Here is a 19,804-nt window from a genome sequence, read left to right as displayed (position 1 = left end):
TTGTAATGAACAGTTTAAATACTGAGCCAGAAGTAAGTTGACCAGGGCGGGAGAGAGAAAAGGAATCTAAAGGACACACCAAGGTGCTGATTTAGAGCAGAAGTATGAATGGTCCTCTGTGATTCTCTCTCCGTTCACTACAGAAGAGGGCATTGGGAATTTAGATTGCTGTGTCTTAAAGCTACTCCTTATGAATATCTTCTTTATTCCCTCCATGTTATACCAACAGGTATAATTCCCTCTGTATTATACCACAAAGTAACTTTATTCTGAATATCCTGACTGTTCCTCACAGGTTGAGAGAGAGCACGTGCTTCCTCCTACATACGGTTTAAACCCTCTTGTTCAATAGAACTCTTTTTTCTAAAACAGTGAAAGACATACAGTTCAGCAATGAATGACTGTGTGTGTAAACCAAACTATAAAATGCAATAAGCAACTCACTTCTTACCTTCTGCATTTCTCCAAAGATACAAAAAAAGAGTTGCAAGCCAAACAAAAAAGGAAAAATTAAAGCAGAATAGTGAAGTTGGCAATGATATTATCTGGAAACAAGAAAGCTAATAAAACAGTCTTAACAAATTATTTGCGCGAAAATAATGAAATATCTGGAGAAATATGAAATATTTTGTTATGCAAAAGATGAGAAATAGATGTATGAAACATCTGTTTAGGGTCAATTTTAGAAATATTTGTTCACCTTGAAGAAATTTACAGCCAAATTTTACACTGATTGCCCAAGAAAAGTAAAAAGGACATAAACACATTAATTCATCAGTCCTATAGAATTTAAATAACTTGTTAGAAAGCTTTCCCAAATGTATGCACATAGTTATGTAACTCCTATCTAAACAATAGTCCTTACAATTAGAAGAAGGATTTTCGTAGGATGAATCGCCATTTTAAGGAGAATGTTCCACAGCTGTTGAGGGCCTACGCTCAAACTAAGTAACTGTGACTTCCAGTGCTACGACAAATCCCAACATAACCTAGCCTAATGTACTACAGCAGGTGTTTGCTGGAGGCAAGTTTCTAAGCTAATGCCATTGCTAGGCAGCTCCCAAACTCTTCTTAGAAAGACCAACTCAAGAATTTTCAAGGACAGATAAAATAGTACTGAATTCTGCATGCTTTACACACTATTATTAAACATTCTCAATTCCACATTCACTGACAGTGTATCAGATCATGTAAAAGGTAAAATAAGTAAAAGCTTTTCTAAAACTAAGCTGGTTCTAATGTTGCCAGTAAGAGAAACTTTTATTCCTCAAGCAGTCCTAAAAATAAAACTGCGACAGAAAACCAGACAGCTGTACTTTTATTTTATATGGTAGTTTTACTACTTGATGAATGTGCCACTAAAGGTGGTTACTCCCCATTTCTCTCATCTGAAAAGAGAAGTCTGCACCCCTAGAAACAAAACCTTCTTCTGATGGTGAATAATGCACGTTTGCAGAAGCCTAAAAGCTTCAAGCAACTAATTTCCATAACAATACGTGTTACAATAGGAACAGATGCAGCTCTGCAGAGTCTGCAACAACTCTAGTCATATTACCTTGATGATTCTCCAGATCCATATCAAGCCGTTGAATAACCTTTTTAAAATGGTTTATTTTTTCTTTTACTTCTGTCAGCCTGACAAATAGATAATGAAATCCGAGGTTAAAAACGTGTTGTAAAATACTTATTTTTTTTCAGACAAAAATAGGAGAGAAAAAGCAAGAATAAAAATAGCAAACCTAAGTTTATCAAAACCGAAAGCAATCAGGAGGATTGCTGTTATTATAAAAGGTCTATGTAAAGCAGCTTTCACCTTAGTCCCTATATGTATTAAATATAAGTACTGCTGTTCTTTTTGATTAAAAACCTTTCTTGTTGAGTCACGAGTAGTTCTTAACTTACTCAACTGGTCCCTCTACTGGTTGCTATACAGCTTTGCAGAGGTACAACAAACTGGTAAACTGCAACAAGGAACTATTCCTTAAAGATTATGTATGTGTTCACTAAAATCTATTAAGAAATTGCCAAGTAAAACACTGATTACATAATCAATTGAAGTAAGAAACGAAATTACCTCAAAAAAATTCTATGTAAATTCTCAAATATAATTCTCTGTTACTGTTTCTTTCGAAAAATTGTGTTAAGCAACTTACTATCCAATCAAAGGTGACAATGCATTAAAAAATAACCAATTACTACAGTCGGGAATACTGCTTAAAACAATTTAAAATTGTTTCTAGGAAATTTCAGGAATTATCTCAATTCTTCTGTACAGAGAGAGAAATCAAATGGCTCAAAATCACAAAAATATTGTGCTGTTTTAACTCTCCACCCCAATACATTACTATTTACGATAACATTTACCAGAGTTTCTGGCAGATCTTCAGAAAGGTATAGTACCCAAGAATCAAGAAGCAATGCCCTGTTTCTCTTTAGAATGGAACTTTCTGTAAGCAACTTTGTAACTCTTGGGTTTTAAGAACACATAACAAACTAACTCTTCAAAATGTGATGCAGTGTAATGTAGGCTCAACTTCAAAGATGTCCCGGATCAGTAGCTCTTATAGATGAACGTCTTCTTCAGCCTTAAAGAAGTTTATGTCAGTGCTATTACCAATTTACATTCCCAAGGCATGTTCATAAGGATAGACGTACCTTCTTACGCAGATCTAAATGTCCCATCACTATAAAAGCTGTTTAGCTGAAACAGAAGGATATATTCTGTTCTCTGTGGAAGGTTAACACTAGCAGAGGCTCAGAAATGTGGTGATGTTCTAAAAGCCCATAGAAATACGTGATAGAATTCAACTACCTGTCTTTAGGGTCCAATTGTAATTTGTAGCAACAGTATAATGAGATTACTCACTGTCTTTCCATGCTTGCTATTTCTTGACTATCGTCTTTAACCTATAAAAAAGTGTAACAACTTTAACATATGAAATGAAATCTACAAATGAAAAAAGGAAAATCAAAAAAGATTTCTTAATTCCATATACAGGGAATAGAAACTCAGCATATGAAATCACAAACTGCTGTCATATTGTCCAACAACAGCTCTTCACTGAAGAGAAGTGATAGAAGTGTTATGTCTTCCAAACCTTCTCCTCCTTTCTCAATACGCATTTAAAATCAGACATCCTTATCGGTGTCATTCAGTCCAATAATCCATATAGTATATATGGATAGCTACATTACACAGCAAAGACCTTTGTCAACTAACTAAATTGTTCCTGGATTTGTACATCTGCTTACTACCTCACAGGGATACTGTTTGGAGTTATGATATAGAATTGCTCAATAGGATCAGTTTTCCCACACCAACATGAATGATGAATTGGAACAAGTCAACCATTTGAAAAGCTGACTGTGCCAATTTTGTTTTGGCTGAACCTAAAACGTCCCATCCATGCAATTTATTAACTGTTCTTCACTTCAAAAGATTTATGCTGCTTAAAGAGCAAATAAAGGCAAGATCCAAACACAAGTATTTTCAAATATTATCATCCCTTTAAAATACTAACTCAAAGAATCTTTTACTTCATAATATTTTATGTTCCTGCCTGCTTTAGTAATCTCTCTCTTTCCTCCTGTGGAGACTCCATGTTTTTATCCTCAGCAATCATTTGATCTCGACGTTCCTCGAGCTCATGGAGCTTTTCGTACAGCTGCACAGCTTCCTGTTTCAGCTGGGAGTGTGCTATTTCCTGTTGGGAAGAGCAAACACCTGCTAGCTATTTTCAGATGGCAAGACAGCATTGCAGAACTTATGCTTTAGTTAAGCAACACTTACCTATACATCAAAAGTGAAGCTTATTTGTCACAAACAGTACAGAGACAGTATAAACTTCATAATCAATATACTCAATATTCCATTTTTTGGAATTAAATATCCCAGTGAGCTACTTCTTGCTTTATGAGTTCATCCTCAGGCCAATTTTCTGAGTAGATTTACTATTTCATCATTTCTAGGGGTCACAAACAATATACAATATTCAAAAGGACTGAAAAAATGTCTAATGGTATTTGAAGAATACACTTTCTGAAAACATACATGACTATATTTTAGCTCACAGATCCTTTTATCTATGAAAGACCCAATACAAGAAAATTCTCCTTGGTCTAGCAATATGACAGTGTATTACAAGTTTGTGTTTACTTATGTATGTGGGATAAAAAATGTCTTAACAGGTAACACTTTGTGCTTTAAATGCCAGTTGCTTTTGAAATGGAATGTGGTACAAGAAAACCATTCTCACACATCCTGTGTTGCGTTGGAAGCACATTGGAAAATTAGGTGTCACAAATCCTTAAGATGGATGTGAATGATAATTTCATGTTTATCTTCAGAGAGTAAATCCAAGTCAACCAAACATCACACAAAACATTTGAAACCACAAAGTAACTAAATATAGGAAACCTCACTATTGCTATGAAAATTTTGTACTTGGCATCTAGCAAAAACAACTTTTACCCAAAACTAATTAGAAATTATTGATGGAAAACAGAGAGGCAGCTTTGCCTTCCCATTCTAGGGCATGATCCTATAGGAGCAAGATTATAGGTATTTTTCTATTGTATTATTTTTTACACTAGAGTTCAGCAAAGACTGGTACAGAGATGACTTGTTATCATACATACAGCTCTTAGAGCCTCCTCCTTTACACTTAGTGCATCCAATTCCTGCTGTTGAACGATCAATTCCTGAAGAGGAAAAAAAATGGAAAATTCAGATAAAAATCACTACTTGATGAAACCACTTTTTTGTTCTACAACTTAGTCTTCATAAAACGCTGCAAAACACCTTACTAAAAATCTAAAAGACAAGACTGTGTCCAGCTTCTCCAAGTAACTCAGATATAGTATTCACTTACTTTTAGCATTCAACTTTTCCAATAAACTCTTAGCACTGTTATTTGCAGTTGGGCTATAACCAAAGAACTGTTTGCCCTTTTTCCACTATTTTTCTGAAAATCCATACTGAGAGTAGAATTTATAAAATTCTGAAATCTGAACTAGCCACAACAGTTTCTTCATAGTCTTGAAAGAAAACAGGTAGGCCCTGACTAGTGATGCAGTTCATCCTAAAACAGTTGGGAAGCACTGGCCTTAAAAGATGCCTATCTCTCTGTACAGACTACACAGAGAAACTTTCTAAGACTGTATAGCTGAAGCTAGATGATCCCAGAGAACCTAGAAATTTGCTGTTGTTAACATTAGGATTAGTGAAGTCACAAAAATTTTACAAAGCCCAGTTCATTTTTCTGATACATTCAGATGTACAACAAGAACAATAAAAAAACCCCAGTCAGATTCATTTTTGTACACAGGAAGAAAACTTTCTACTCAAGTGAATTAAAAAAAATTGCTGGGGTTCTTTTTCCCTTTTGCTTGCTTTCTACACATGATGAAACATCTAAGCACTAGAGTGGCTTTTAAAATCTGCACGTCAGTCCCCAAATTTAAAAGGAAAATGATGAACATCACTTGTTCTTAAAATAATAAATACAAAAAGACAGTGTATTTGGTTTTAGTCAATCCCTGCATTTATTTTTCATGCACTTGTACAATTGATTAAGATATCGGAAAATTTTTAATTGTATTACTCCACTCTCAAGCTCTTTGATACTTAAATTGTATCTGGAACCAATGGAGCCAGATTGAGAAACATTTTAAGTGAGTACAATGAAACAAACCAACCTGGGAGAGTTTTTCATTTGCAGCCTTCATTTCCATATATTTAGCTTGATTTTCCTGCGACATGTCTTTTATTATGTCATCTGCTACAACCTTTTCACGTTCAATATCTTCTTCTACAGCTTGAATTAACTTTTCTGTGCTGTAAAAATAGAACATTTTTATTACTTTTACTAGATTATGTTTATTTTAAGCACCCATTTCAAACTCTGGTATTCCTTCAGCCTCACTGAAATGATCCTTTAACATAAAAACTCCACATATTTTAAAAAAAGGAGTTACCTACTTGAATCTAATCTTCCTGGAGATGGATTAGCTATGTAAACGTTCACACCACTGAATGCAGAAGTACCCACATAGTACTTTCCAACACTCCCACTCTGTCTACTTGCATAGTCCCCACCACTGGCAAAAATATACTGCTCCTTCTCAGTTGCTCTCAATCAGTGAATTCCTGGAATAAGAATATAATGTCCAGTAATTTCTATTAAATTCCTAAAAGCTAGAGTCAGAAAATTTGAGAACACAGCCAAAGATAATGGAAATTAACAAAAACTCCTGACACCCTGAGGAGGATACCTTCCCTTCACAGTTCATGAAAGACAGTTTAAACTGTTTGCTTATTTCCGGAGTGACTTCTGCTACTTAGGATGACAAAATAAGCTGTATACCTTCCTTCAGGATTTATTTTTCTTCTATTTTTTCATGAACTATTCTTGAGTTGCAAGATGCCAAAAATTTTAAATTGTGTAACTGACACTATGAGATCAATGATTGCAGCCAAGAATGCCCCCAGGCTTAAAAGACGATGAAAAATAGTGGAACTGCACAAGGATAATCTCAGGGTAAGGGAATAATGACAATTTCATAGAAGCAGAGTAAAGCGGTGTTGGAATAGACTGCTGAAGGTCATCTAGTCCAGCCCCACTACTTAAAGCACAGTGACCTAGAGCGAGTTGTCAGTGTCTTGTTCAGGCATGTTTTGAGTATCTTGAAGGATGGAGACCTCCACAACTTGTCCGGAAAACCTTTTGATGTTTGGCTATTCTTACAGTAAACAGAGTTGTTTCTTACATTTAAGTGGAATTTCCTGTTCACCACATTGTGGCTATTGTATCTTGTCCTGCCCTTGGGCATCACTGAGAACAGAACAGCTCCATTTTCTTTACTCCTGCCCATCAGGTATTTACTTTGATAAGATACCCACTAAACCTTCTCTTCTAGAGATCAAGCAATTCCAGCTCCCTCAGCCTTTCTCCATAGTTTTCACCACTTCCAAGGAATTCCCAAAAGAGATTCAAACATGTAACCAGTCTTCCAACTGGCTTCAAGAAAGACCTGTAATCTCCAGGAATCTGAGGATGTTAAGCAGAAATTCTGTCAGGTTAGCAACCCAAGCTGCAAAGATGCTTTGGAGTCTGATGATGAAGAAACAAATTAAAGTGATTTGCCACTTTCTGTGGCAAATTTGGAGTGCACCGGGACTAGGGTGGCCTAAGAAATACTGGATGGTTGTAACATGACATTAAATGGTACCCTCTCTTGAGAGTAAAAATGGTTTGTTCAAGTCCAGTCCAAAGAATGAGTCCCTCATTGTAAATACACTGGTTTGTGAATAGATAATTATGTTATGCTTGGTAGTGGAAAGGAGTAATTTTTTAAGTGAAGCATGTTCTTAAGCTGTGAAAGTAGTTTGATTCAAGAACCTCTGGAAGGCATGGAACTGGGTGTTGGCAGGGAGCTTTCATGTTCCTTCTTTATTGGAGGCTCCTCATCCCTCAACCTGGGCCTATGAAAGCTGTTGCAAGGTCTGAGCAGTGACATTTTCTCTCAAATCAAGCCCAACTGAAGACATGACAGAATGAAGACAGAGAAATTGCAATGAAGAATTCAAGAAAATGTTAAGGTTGCTGATTTCCAGAATAAACCTCCACACTAGATGTAAGTTAGCTGGAGAGACCGTCAGTACTGATCACAGGGAGCTTGTCTTTAAGTACCAACAGGGTGCCTTTTCCTAGAGATCACTGGGGCATTTAGGGAGGGAGAGAAAAATACTGCTTGCTGTATTTCTCCTGTGTTCCAAAACACCATGTGGAAGCAGCTGCCAGCGTTGAGGGCAGTGGCGTCTCCAAACTCTACTGGATTTTTCTCATCTATGCCTGAGACTGCAAGTATGGATGGCAGAGTAAGAAAAAAGCCTACTTTGCAAGCCCCAACAAAGTAAAGCATGCGTGGACACCTTAGAGAGTAGACCCTCTACCTGAGGCAAGACTCTTTTTCTTATATTCTTATGTTTCCTAGCTAAATATTTCAAGGTGATCCAGTATCTCCTTGAGACTAGAAATGTCTGACTTAGCTGTGATGCCTCTTCTCTGGTAGAAACCTTTTGATTGAAGGTTTAAACTCAGTGTTTTTCTAAGAGGCAATGACTGTCACAGGAAGACAATCCATTACAACAAGTGAATTGAACACTGTTGATGAAGCTGAATTGGGGATGAGGCTTGAAAAAGTTGCAGATTGTTTTGAGATAATAAGCAAAAAATATCAAAGTGGCAACAACATCAAAGAGGAATAGTGAAGTACAATGGTTTCTACAGCCACACATTTGAGAGGAATGGAGAATGAGAGGGGACTGAACTGTCTTGTAGCTTGATGCTATGCATTGTACAGAATGAGACTTAGAGAATGAGCACCAATGAAAAAAAAATTATTGGACATAGTGTTTGTGTATCAATATAATCACTCTTTCAACCTGCATATAGACATGCTCCCAAATCAGAGCAAGTATATTTTGTTTTTAGAATTTCTTCCTGAAATATAGTCCATATAACAGATGACTTTAAGAGCTTATAATTCTTTGTGAACAATGAGCTTTACATATTACACGTCGCAGCCCCTCTGATACTGATGTTTCAAAAACACAAGAATTTAACACAGATTAACTAACTACTAGAGATCTTTAGTATGCAAATATCTTGAAATGTTCTTCATTTGGTGACTGATCATATAAAAAAATGCAAGTCTTTAATTGATTATAACCCAACTTGCTTGTAAATTTCCAGTGGCATTTTAACTCAGTGCTTCCTATGCGACCTGGAACTTGACATTCGAGCATACTACTATTAGACTTCCCTATTGGCTGCAGATCCAATTAAATCCAAGATGATTATAAGAAGTTGCTCAACCTAGTCAATCTTTTGCTAAGGATTTTCTAGGTTTGTTTTTTTTTTTTTTTCTTCACACTGCCTGCTTATTCATCAGGTACAAAGGTTGAACAAAAACAAAGTGCTATTGCACCACGTTATTTCTTGTCAGTGCATTGAAAAATCTACACAACATAGGCTGCCTCTAAGAAGCAACAGAAAGGTAAGACATTTGGCATATCTTTTTCAAAATGTAGGCAAAGATTTATCAGTGTAACTTTGTTGCTAGACTGCAAACCAATACATCTTGAGATACATTAGAAGTTCAGGAATTACTATGAACCTTGGGCGTGCCAAGTAGTTAAGTAAATTGTAGTTCAGTAGAAAGTCAGGGAACAGTCAGTTTCTTCACTGAAAAGCAGATGACCTGATTATGTAAACTCCATCACCTCCCCAAATCTTCCTTTTTCTTTACAAATGTAAAAAAAAATAATAGGAATTACATTACTGTTAAACAATAAAATCTTGAAAAGTTCTCTGAGGAAAACTTCTTAAGGAAATGCTTCTAATTACAAGGAAATGTCAAGGTATTGCAAATGTATTGCCAGGCTCAGTTTCTTTCCAAAGCAATTACTTTAAACAGCAGTTCTTAAAAATAGCTAAACTGCAATTAAAATTATAGATGCTTTCCTGTTCTTCCATTGATTATATGGGTTGCCCCACACACAATGCAGGAAATCAAATTTATATGAAAACCCTAGCTTTTCAGTAGAAACTAAAGTAAAAAATAGGAACTATGTTTTTGGCTTAGACATATGTAGAGTGAATTTTTAGACAGGAAAAGATTTTTTCAAGTTAATCACATCCCCTTCATTCTGACATATTAACTTTTTGCTTGAAGTTTTGGAAAACTTTTAAATTAACTTTCATTTTCAGCTTGACTGTTATTGATTGACTTACAGATAATATTTTAAAATAATAACTTGAAAAATAATATTTTAATAGATTTTCCCCATTAAAGACAGTATTTTTCTTGAAATCTGCAAACTACAACCATACTATTAATCTGTGTTTCTAGATTGCCTGGTTAAGGTGTGCTCTGTTTCTGAACATCTTGGAAGAGATATCTTTAAATTCCAAGTATGCCATGAGACCCAACTGTTAACATTGTCTATTACCGGAAATTCTTAAAATGCATCACGTTTTCCACTAGCGACACAAAAACTGCCTCCATACAGTATGCAGGCCACCAGTACTATCACTGACAAGAACAATACCTAATATGGAACCACAGTGGCTGCTGCTGCTAGTACCCCCTGTACTGATAATATCAAACCAAAAGGTTTATGAACTCTTTTTGCATTTAATGTAAATTTAGACATTGGAAATGCACAATGGATCAGAGCAGCATAAGCAGCATTTATCTTCTTTTTCTTCCCAAGAAGTTAGTAAGTTTCCAGGCTGATTCAGCTAGGTGAACGAGGTCAGTCCTCAGACACACAACTGTACAGAAGAAACCAATTAGACTTGACCAGTTTGTTCTGTTACCTCATCTACCCCATACTGACCAGCAAAGGACTGCTGGCACTCTTTTTACGGATTGATGGAGTTTAAAATCTGACTGGGTGCCTATATCTAGCATTGTTCACGCAATTGAGCTTTCTTATGTAATTTCCCCAACTCTTTTCTGTTAAATCCAGTGAATACTCTCTACAGCTTAAGATACAACAGGCACTTTAAACAAGTATCTTACACTTCATCTTTTGGGTCTTTTTTGATCTGGAAAATAGAAACCTGGGAAGGAGACGCTGAGGTTCCCTTAGCTCCCTACCTTTTCTCTTGAGATGCTTAAGAAAAAGTGGAAAAATGAAGGGATAATCTACCTCTTACATAACATTTTAATTCAAATCTGGCATAAACAGGGACTGATTTAACATCTAACAGTGATGGTTTCACACTCCTGTTCAAAATTAGTATATGTTGCAAATAACGCCCGATTCAAAGGGGATGGATAAGTGACACTTTCTCTGAGAGAAGTTAATGTCACAGTGAATATCATTTGTCAGAAAAGCTTTGCTAAGCCTCAAAAAATAAGGTTTGAATCTGTACAAAAACTCCAGCACAAGAACTCCAGTTCAATCCAAGAGACTGAACCATGTTTATTTAGTTCCAAAGATCAGAGTAACTACACCTTCATAATACAGAGGTCCAGGTTTATGCCATATGATATATGTCATATTACGGATCATAAAGAGATTAGAATATCAATCTACTAATTAAAACTTCACAAGAACTGCTTTATAACTTACATAAGAACATAAAAGAAACCTGACTGGATAAACTAAAAACCCATCTAGTACAGTATTCTGCCTCTTGTCTATGTCAACAAGAGAAATTATTTATGGAGAGCATGCAAGCCTGAAAACTTTCTGCAGTTTACTCCTATGATAGTCTTCCAGTACCCACGATTGCTTTAACAGGGATATTATTGAGTACACCCCTGTCAATTTGTTTTATTGATTTATGAAATAGTTGTCTATTAACTTGTCCTTTTCTATTTGTTGATATAGTCTGCTTATTGGATTTTAAATTTGGGTCAATTAAGTGAAAGATGAATGCATTGATTCTGATAACCTATGGTTTTCCTCTTAATTTTACATTTCGTAGTACCTATGTAGAACAAAATTTATGAAATTACCATTGAAATAACTGTATCCATTAATATGTTAAACTACTACTACAGAAGACACTGGTATTCTGGTCCTGGTATACAAAAGTGTTGTTTTTTGCTAGGCTCTAAACATGAAACACTCTTGGCTTGTGATCTGGGCTGGAACACTGTTTTTGAATCCAGTCACTGCTGACTGCAACACTACTTCTCAAACTGTAAGTTTTACATGTATGTAAATTATCCTTATTTTTGAAAGATACACTGGAAGCTAAAGGCATTTGAAAAACCACCTTGCAACCATAAAATTCCTGAAGAAAGAAGCACACAGAGACAAATAAGATGGCGTGGTTTTCTGCAAAACTGACAATGAGCTGCTGGCAGTCATTTTAAGTGGGTGAATAACACTGAAACATATTTGAGATGGTTTTATATCCCAGTCAAATCTCTCTCCAGACAACAGGAGTGCCTCATTTATCTTTTTGGAATAGTCCTAAAAAGCAACAGTTATTTGGACAAGGCCAACTGCTGCTCAAGTTAGAGAGATTTATTGAGTTAGCACTTGCTCAAGTCACGTCCAAATGTATACAAGAAATTTTAAAGTTTTTTTTCAGAGATAAATTTAATGGGTTGTGTATTTATTGGGGAATGGAATACAAGGAAGAAGCCTTGATTAACAGTCAAGTGATAAAACTGGTATTGCACTATTTGCTCTGACTCACTGCCTATAGGTCCAGTACTGTATCTACTGCTTGTTCATCTTTGGGAAAAACATGAAGAACAAAGAAACACACAATGGATATACACGGTGTAGAAAAGGCACTCATCTACATTTGTTTTTAAATAAACCATCTAGACTCAACCTGCTCACAGCAGAGACACGCTGAACATAGGCTGCTTATTTAGGAAGAGTCATAACAAAACCAAACTGTTTCCAGTAGTTACAATCTCCTTTAAAGCCAGTTCCAGTACCTTGACACTAAACTATAGTCTGCAGTGATGCATACACATACATAAAAAGAAATCTACTGTTTTCAGGAAACAAAAATGTTTCAAGGTATTGAGAGTAAACACTCTCAAACCTGGTAAAACCGAGTTATGCTAAACTTTGACCCAGAAAACCAAAATTAATTAAAGTGCTATATTAATAATAAAAATATATATAAAATGTTTTGTTGAAGGTGTGCTCCAAAGATGCTTTAAACACAGCTGTTTTTAAAACAAAACATTACCTTTGAAAAAGCATATTTTAATTAATTTTCAGCCTTGAATCCACTTCCTCTATGACACCTTCTGTGCAGATTATGTGGGAAAGGAATCCTTTTTCTACCCAGCCAACCTTCACACAGAATTCTAAAACAAACAGTCCTACTAATTCCAAAATAGCATGCCACACTGGTTATATTTTGCATGATCATCACATAAAGATTCTTGCATTGCAGACAGTGATTAAGCACTAAGCGATCTGGAACTTCAGGTCTGTGTACACTAGGAGGATTCATTCCCCTGTATCACCAGGCCATGAGTATATTAAAAAGATAAATAAAATTACATGAAGAGAAGTAAAATTTTTCTTTTAAAGCTGGCATTAAAAAATACAAGAAAGATTTTTCATGCCCTTAATACTCATCACTGAGACACCTTCATCACTGGACCTCCCCACAGTATTTAATTGTTGTCATTCTCTTTTTTTCAACAGGTCACTTGTGAGGAGTCTGGAAAGAACCTCTCTGATATCCCCACTGGCCTTTTCCAAAATGTTACCAAATTAAGCCTCAAAAATAATAAAATCACTTTAAAACATAGTGACAAAGAGATTCTTCGAACTTTTATTAACCTCACTGAACTTTATCTGAATGAAAATATGATTACTGTACTGCATAATAACAGTTTCTGCAATCTGACAGAACTTCTAATTCTGGATATCAGCAACAATCATATTAGCACAGTTCATAAAGCAGCATTTGCAGGGTTAAATCAACTGTCAGTGTTGAATCTATCCTATAACATGATTACTCAACTAGATTCAGATGTATTTACCTCTCTAAAAAGTCTGACAGTTTTAAATCTACAGAATAACCTTCTCAAATCTTTTCATATAAAATCACCTTTTAAATTGATTGAAATCGGTTTAGCTGGAAACCCATGGAACTGCTCCAGTGACCTCCTTGATTTACAAATATGGCTAAAGGACCCCAGTGTGACAATGGGTAAGTTTTGGTAACAGCAGCATTTCACGCTTGTTTACATCAAACAGCCTTATCTTGTTTTTTCCTGATCTGGATAATATCCACCATCAACTTATCTGTATTTTGCAGTAATTACAGCGCCAATTAATAATCTCTCATAACCTTTCCACTGCTCACATTCACAGCAAATGAAGACAACGCTACATGTACATTCCCAAAAATCATGGAAAAACTCTCCATCAAGACAGCAGTTATCCAACCAGATGACTGCAAAATTGAAAAAGCTTCTTTAGAAAACACTGTAACTTCCACTTCTGCCATTAAGGTTAAAAGCAGTGCCTTACTAACAACTCAGATGCCAAACAACATCACTGAAAACAATAGAACACGTGCAGGTAATATACTCATGTTTTGCCTTACTGCTTACAAGCTGTTTGATTTGCTGTTCCATAGTTTCATACTGTTTTGTATTCCCAGTACACTGTAATTCTTCCATAAAAGCCAAGGCTACGGTACCAGTATACTTCCAGGTTTTGGTAGACTGTACACACATTATGATGAATGTTAAGCTCTACTGAGTAAGTGTTCAAAATAGATAAATCACACTTGAATTCTCAAATGATCCAGATTTCTGCCTAACAGAACTAAGGAAGTGTCTTTACAAAAATTCAATTACTTCTTCCAAACTAACTGCTTTCTAGACGTAGCTGCTTCTTAAAATGTGAAAGAATAAGCCAATTAATTTTACTCCTGCCCTCAACTCACAGTGCCCTCACATATGCGCCCATGTCATACTCTTTAAAAACTTCAGTGATAGCCTCCTTACTTTTCTTCACCTTTTGATGTTAATTCCATCCTCACTCTGTAATGTCAATTATTTTTTTTCTTACATGTAAATTAATGTTCTTCTCCACTCTCCTCTATTGAAATGCTTTACTTCTTGCTTCTGGCTAAAGCAGAAGAAATATCAATCTCCATAAAGCCACCACTGCCACATACTTCATTTGCTACTGAAATTTTTATTATAAAAGAAACACAATTGAAAGGATACACCAAACAGAAGATGTAATGTTTTAGGGTGCAGACATCATCACCATCAGAAATTTAAGCCTGGGAAATAGAATTTGAAGTCAATTGCTGTTTTTTCTTTTTTTTCCAAAAGCCTATTTTGGAATTTAAATATTGAAAAAAATGATTATTTTATCTTTTCTATGTCCCTATAACTTTATCTAACTTTGAAAATATTATTTTTTATAAATATGCATAGTGGATTTATATTGCTAGTAAATAGGAGACATATATGCATTTTTGGTCTGAGTGATGTTACTGACTCCCTAATAACATAGCAATAACATTTTACTAAAGCTTTGGAGACACTCAGTAATTCCCCTATCATTGTTTATTTTGTGAGTTCTCAAGTTTAACTACCAAAAAAAAAAAAAAAAATCATTCTTGCTGGTATTCGTCATGAAGGTGACTCTTCTTTTTTTTTCCTGTCTGTTTTAAAGATTTACCACCTCTTGGCAAAAGTTGGACCTTCCTAGCGGGTGTTCTAGGGTTTGTCCTTAGCACTACACTCCTGATTTTTACTGCTATAAAATGCCCAACATGGTATCACTATTTGATCAGCTACAGTCACCGTCGTCTGGAAGAAAATGACTCGGAGATGTTTGAAGAGGAGTTCTCAGCTGACATGAGTTCTTCTCCTACAGTATCGGGTACAGACAATGAAGAGCCCATAGTGATACTTGAGAAGATTCATGCATTTGTTCCTGGGGAAGATGGATTTATTGAGGATAAATACATAGATTCTTATGTAACTGAGGAGAGTTAATGTCTCAAACAATGGATGATGATCTGACTTTTCAAAACTGTAGTACATTTGTACTTCCGTATTACACTACTTATATACAATACAAAATGAAGATAAGCAGTCCATCTCCTTTCATCTTGTCAAATCCGTAACAAGGTATTGCTGCATGAATCATGAAGCCAAAAAATGTGGTGCTGTGCATGCTGCATACTGTCACAGCAAATATTTCATGACATGCAAAAAATACTCATAATCCACCTTTTATAAAAACGTATTTGGTTATTCATGGCAGGGCAGGAGCGCTTACTGTATATTGCTTAACATGAACAAGTCTTTGCAAAATAGCTTGTGATGCTGGCATAATCACTAATGCTTTCTATGCGAAGAAGTCCAGAAAGGAAAAGTAATTTCTCTAAAATGTTGAAGCAGACCACAGGCGGACTGGGGACTATGGACACCAAATCAATGGTGTCACAGCTCAGTAGTCTATTAAGCAAAACCAACACAGACACAGAGCATTTGGGTTTTTTTCACCTGAATGAGCAGAGCAAGAAAGACCAAATGCTCCATTCCCTTGAATATTTCTACATACAGTACAATGATAAAGTATCACTACTGCATATCTAGTGCCTTCATGCCTTAGTTTGCTACTGAATCAAGTTTTTTCTCTTCATATTTTGACACTTAAAAATGCATTCAAGGGTAGAACAGACACATTTGTGAGTTGTTGAAAACTGTGGTATTATTTAAAAGTGACTTATTATTAAATGGTAAATTGTTATTTAAAAGTGCTTATTTATACATAAAATCTCAACGTTGAGATTGCCCTTACTGGCAACAAGCAGGATCACATCTCTTTCTCCTGCACATCTTCTGTCCCTAAATTAAACATCTCAGAAACTCACCCTCTCAAACTATCACTACACAAGTCATTCTCACGGCTTACAAATTCTTACTGCAAGCATCTCACTGTCCTCATCTTCCCCTCCACACACCCTTATCCTCACCATACAAGAATCACCGTTCTAGTTCCCACTTCTGCTTGCTTTCCCCACTTTGCCACTCCTTAACACAACCTCCAAAACTCATGACCTTGACAGCAGGTTGCCAGAAGACAGGAAGTCTCCACTGACACCTCACTGCTCCTGGATGACAGGGCAAGTACTTCCACAGCAGATTACTCAGAAGAGTTTAAGGCTGGAAACTCCAGCTGCAGCCTGGCACTGATGTATCATCTTGAAATTGCTCAGTTATCGCTTGTGGTATCCATTGCGCTGTTAAGGAACTTCTGAATTAGGTAACACCTCGATTTTGCCAAGTTCAGTTATGATTTTAACAACTTCGGGGAAGCAAGTACTTAAGAAGCAAGCACTTCATGTACTTACGCTTGTCTTTCTGTGAAAATTTTATCCACGCTCTGAGCATCTCGGTCATTCTGAACCTTTAACTTAAAAAAAACCAAACCTATTTTAATATAACATATAATAATAAAGACACAAATTTTATACACAAATTCAAAGTTTCCTTTAAATGACCACAAAATTGCTTAAAATGCAGTAGAGGAAGAAGCAGCAGAGGTCACCTGCTACAGAGGTTTTTCACGGTTGAAAATTAAGAAAGACCTTCCAAAATTGCACTCTTCAATGGAAACCAAAGGAAGTAAGAAGGCGTCTTTATGTTTGAAAAAGAAACACCATCAGGTTTGTAACAAATCACTTCACTTACTGGAACACTTAGTAAAATACTATTTAAGTCTACAGAAAATAATGAAAATGTAACACTTGCAAAGTATTATTTTCTTTATGACACAGTCATTCTGAATTTGTTCTTCAATTAAATACAGGGGGAAAAAAAAGCTGTTTTGACCAAGAGACACCGAGGTGGTTTTTCAAGCTACCAAAATAACCTTTTCTAAAGCTAGTTTCTTTTGCTTATGGACAAAGTGACCATAGGAAATGGGACATGCTTAATGCCATTCGTGCCTTAATACTTAGCAGAACACTCTAACTGTGTTAGAAAATAGAGAAAGCGAAGGAAGAACAAAGTTCATTGATTTTGTGATTGGCAATGTCAGAGACCTATCTAATATTTATTACACTGAAGTCATTTAAAAGGCAGAAGACAAAAGAGAACTAAATTTCCAGACAACCAGGCAGCTTTACAAGGCAATGTAGTCTAGTGAATTTGCTTTTCATAAGATTAGTGTTCCATGCTTCCAAGTCAAATAAAGAATATGTTTATAAGACTCATAATTTGGGTTGGGATAACAGCCTTCTCAAATTTAAAACACAGAAAACTATCATGGGGCTGGTAATGCAACACCTAAGACAACTGTTTCACTACAAACACATTGCCAATATTATGGTTAATTTAAGTGGAAAAATGGGTAAATTTTAAATTAGTGCTGTGGTTTTTTTATATATGTCACATGTTTGAAGCACCAAGAATGTAACACACACCACTTTCACTGTTCCAACGTAGCAAATATCCTAATTCTTACCATATTGTAATCTCGAATCACTTCTGCTATATCCGTATTAGTGTTAAGTATGTCCACAACCTGAAATAAGACAGAATTCCAAGCTCTTACTGTTCTCCTTTTTTTTTAATTACAAACAAGAAAATCAGACAAGTAAGTAGCAACTTACAAAGTGCTCATGAAAACACAGTAATTTTCTGTTATTACAAATGGAAAAAGCATGTTTTGGGTATCTTAATAGATTACATGCAGTTTTCAGAAGTAATCATCATTGTATGTAGCTGTACAACAGCCACAGATACTATGCAGCAGTAATTTCTTAAATCCATATGCAACTGATGGTCCTAATGTATAGTACACTTTCTTTTTTTTTTGTTTTCCTTAGTTTCCATCTTTTTCCTTTCCAAAAACTGAAAAAAAGCAGTATTAACCAGTACATTTTTACAGAGAATGTCAATAAAAAAAGTTGCTGAAGCAAAACAAAAGCAGTACAAAGTAAATGAGAGAAGGGAGAGCACTCAGTATCAAAAGCTGACAGCAGCATACCATGTTGTAGTCTGCTAGCTGACCTTGAAAGTCTTTGATTTCACCAGCTAAAGCCTCTGCCCTAAATACAAAACAAAAAGCCAAATTTAATATGGGAAGATTTGTACATGTAAAAACAGAAGAATGAAAAAAGAATTATGTAATGGTTCCTTGAAGCCTGAACAATACCTGAGACTAGATTTGTGACTGAGAAAGTTAGCACTGCATTAGCTGCAATACATCTCACCTTTTTTCATATGACAAATAGACAGATTTCTCTTGCTTGTACATTTCTACTTCTTCCTGTAACTTGTTAATTTCTGTTGTGAGTTCATTTGTTTTGCTTCTGCAAAAAAATAAACCAAAAGGATCATTAATATTTGAATGGACAATGAAAACATAGATAGAACAGAAATTTTATTTTACTACAAGAGATACACAATCAGTCTCTCTTTCTCACACTGCACTGTGTTTCAAATCAGTATTTCAAAGAAGAGCTGGATAAGTGAGGAAAAAAGCAGAGTGGTTCTATTAGATAAAATCACAAGTAGTTGTTTGAAAACCTGGATATGAAATAAAATGTTTTAATTAGCTTTTTGTCCCTAATGGTGAAACATATATGAATTATTCTCAAATGGACAGGAAAAAAATCACAGTATCATTCCACAGAATGTGGGTAACGTCCATATTTAAAATGACATATTTTAGGACTCATTATACAATACTGCAATATGATCAACAGACAAAGTAGCTCATGCAATACAGTTTCTGCAAAGCCTTGCCTTTGTCAGTGTTATCACAATGTATAATTCAAGTAAACCACCTGAAATGTACACTAAAAAGCGCTTAGTTTGTAATGCTACTTCTTACAAATGGAGCTATCAGACCTATCAAGCGTTACAGGTAGAAGTTCAAAATCACTGACCCTCCTTCTACTAACGCTGTGGGAGTGCATTTCACTTAGCAAACCTAGTAACAAAATGTCAAAGGAATATACTTGTACTTGGAAATAAGCATAACATTCCTTTCCTTCTACAAACTATATGCAAAATGGCCTTAACTCTTTTAACAGGACAGATTTCATTGTAAGTAAACACCACTTATCCCACTCTATTGTTAAGCACAACAAACTTCAAGTCAGAAAGGGAACAGAGCATTAAAACTTCTGCAGTTTCAATGTGTTGTTAAGACACACCTCAGTAGTCCAAGGTAATATGTTTTATCCATTATCTGTCTCTGAGGACCTATCAAAGGAGAATAAGATGACATTTTGTCAGAAAACAACTGATTTTG

At 35.5% G+C, this 19,804-nt stretch overlaps 2 protein-coding genes across 3 annotated transcripts in view; one reads left to right on the top strand and one right to left on the bottom strand.

The window, feature by feature from the left end:
* The window catches only part of IFT74 (intraflagellar transport 74), a 37,487-nt gene that overhangs the window by 15,269 nt on the left and 2,414 nt on the right, over positions 1 to 19,804 (bottom strand). Inside the window, exons 4-13 of one of the 2 annotated variants that reach the window (XM_054186801.1) lie at positions 19,707 to 19,755; positions 18,759 to 18,857; positions 18,533 to 18,593; positions 18,008 to 18,067; positions 16,893 to 16,954; positions 5,698 to 5,836; positions 4,639 to 4,701; positions 3,561 to 3,704; positions 2,867 to 2,907; positions 1,556 to 1,635 (exon numbers count right to left, since the gene is read on the bottom strand). In XM_054186801.1, coding sequence (XP_054042776.1) covers positions 1,556 to 1,635; positions 2,867 to 2,907; positions 3,561 to 3,704; positions 4,639 to 4,701; positions 5,698 to 5,836; positions 16,893 to 16,954; positions 18,008 to 18,067; positions 18,533 to 18,593; positions 18,759 to 18,857; positions 19,707 to 19,755 — 798 coding nt within the window. The remainder of the gene's footprint in view (positions 1 to 1,555; positions 1,636 to 2,866; positions 2,908 to 3,560; positions 3,705 to 4,638; positions 4,702 to 5,697; positions 5,837 to 16,892; positions 16,955 to 18,007; positions 18,068 to 18,532; positions 18,594 to 18,758; positions 18,858 to 19,706; positions 19,756 to 19,804) is intronic. The other variant, XM_054186802.1, reaches the window with a different exon arrangement.
* On the top strand, positions 9,021 to 17,213 carry LRRC19 (leucine rich repeat containing 19). The gene is made up of 4 exons (XM_054186805.1): positions 9,021 to 9,060; positions 13,205 to 13,715; positions 13,880 to 14,089; positions 15,203 to 17,213. Exons 2-4 carry the CDS (start codon positions 13,370 to 13,372, stop codon positions 15,526 to 15,528), a joined length of 882 nt encoding a protein of 293 aa, XP_054042780.1. The 5' UTR covers positions 9,021 to 9,060; positions 13,205 to 13,369; the 3' UTR covers positions 15,529 to 17,213.

The sequence above is a fragment of the Rissa tridactyla genome, chromosome Z (genome assembly GCF_028500815.1).
Source record: "Rissa tridactyla isolate bRisTri1 chromosome Z, bRisTri1.patW.cur.20221130, whole genome shotgun sequence".
Classification (NCBI taxonomy): domain Eukaryota; kingdom Metazoa; phylum Chordata; class Aves; order Charadriiformes; family Laridae; genus Rissa; species Rissa tridactyla.
The sequence above is the reverse complement of the archived record's forward strand: the minus strand, read 5'-3'. Positions and strand labels throughout refer to the sequence as shown.

Coding starts and splice junctions, on each gene's coding strand:
- LRRC19 (XM_054186805.1), top strand. CDS start 13,370: ATGATTACTGTACTGCATAATAACAGTTTCTGCAATCTGACAGAACTT. Junction 13,716..13,879: donor GGACCCCAGTGTGACAATGG/GTAAGTTTTGGT, acceptor TCACATTCACAG/CAAATGAAGACAACGCTACA. Junction 14,090..15,202: donor AAACAATAGAACACGTGCAG/GTAATATACTCA, acceptor TCTGTTTTAAAG/ATTTACCACCTCTTGGCAAA.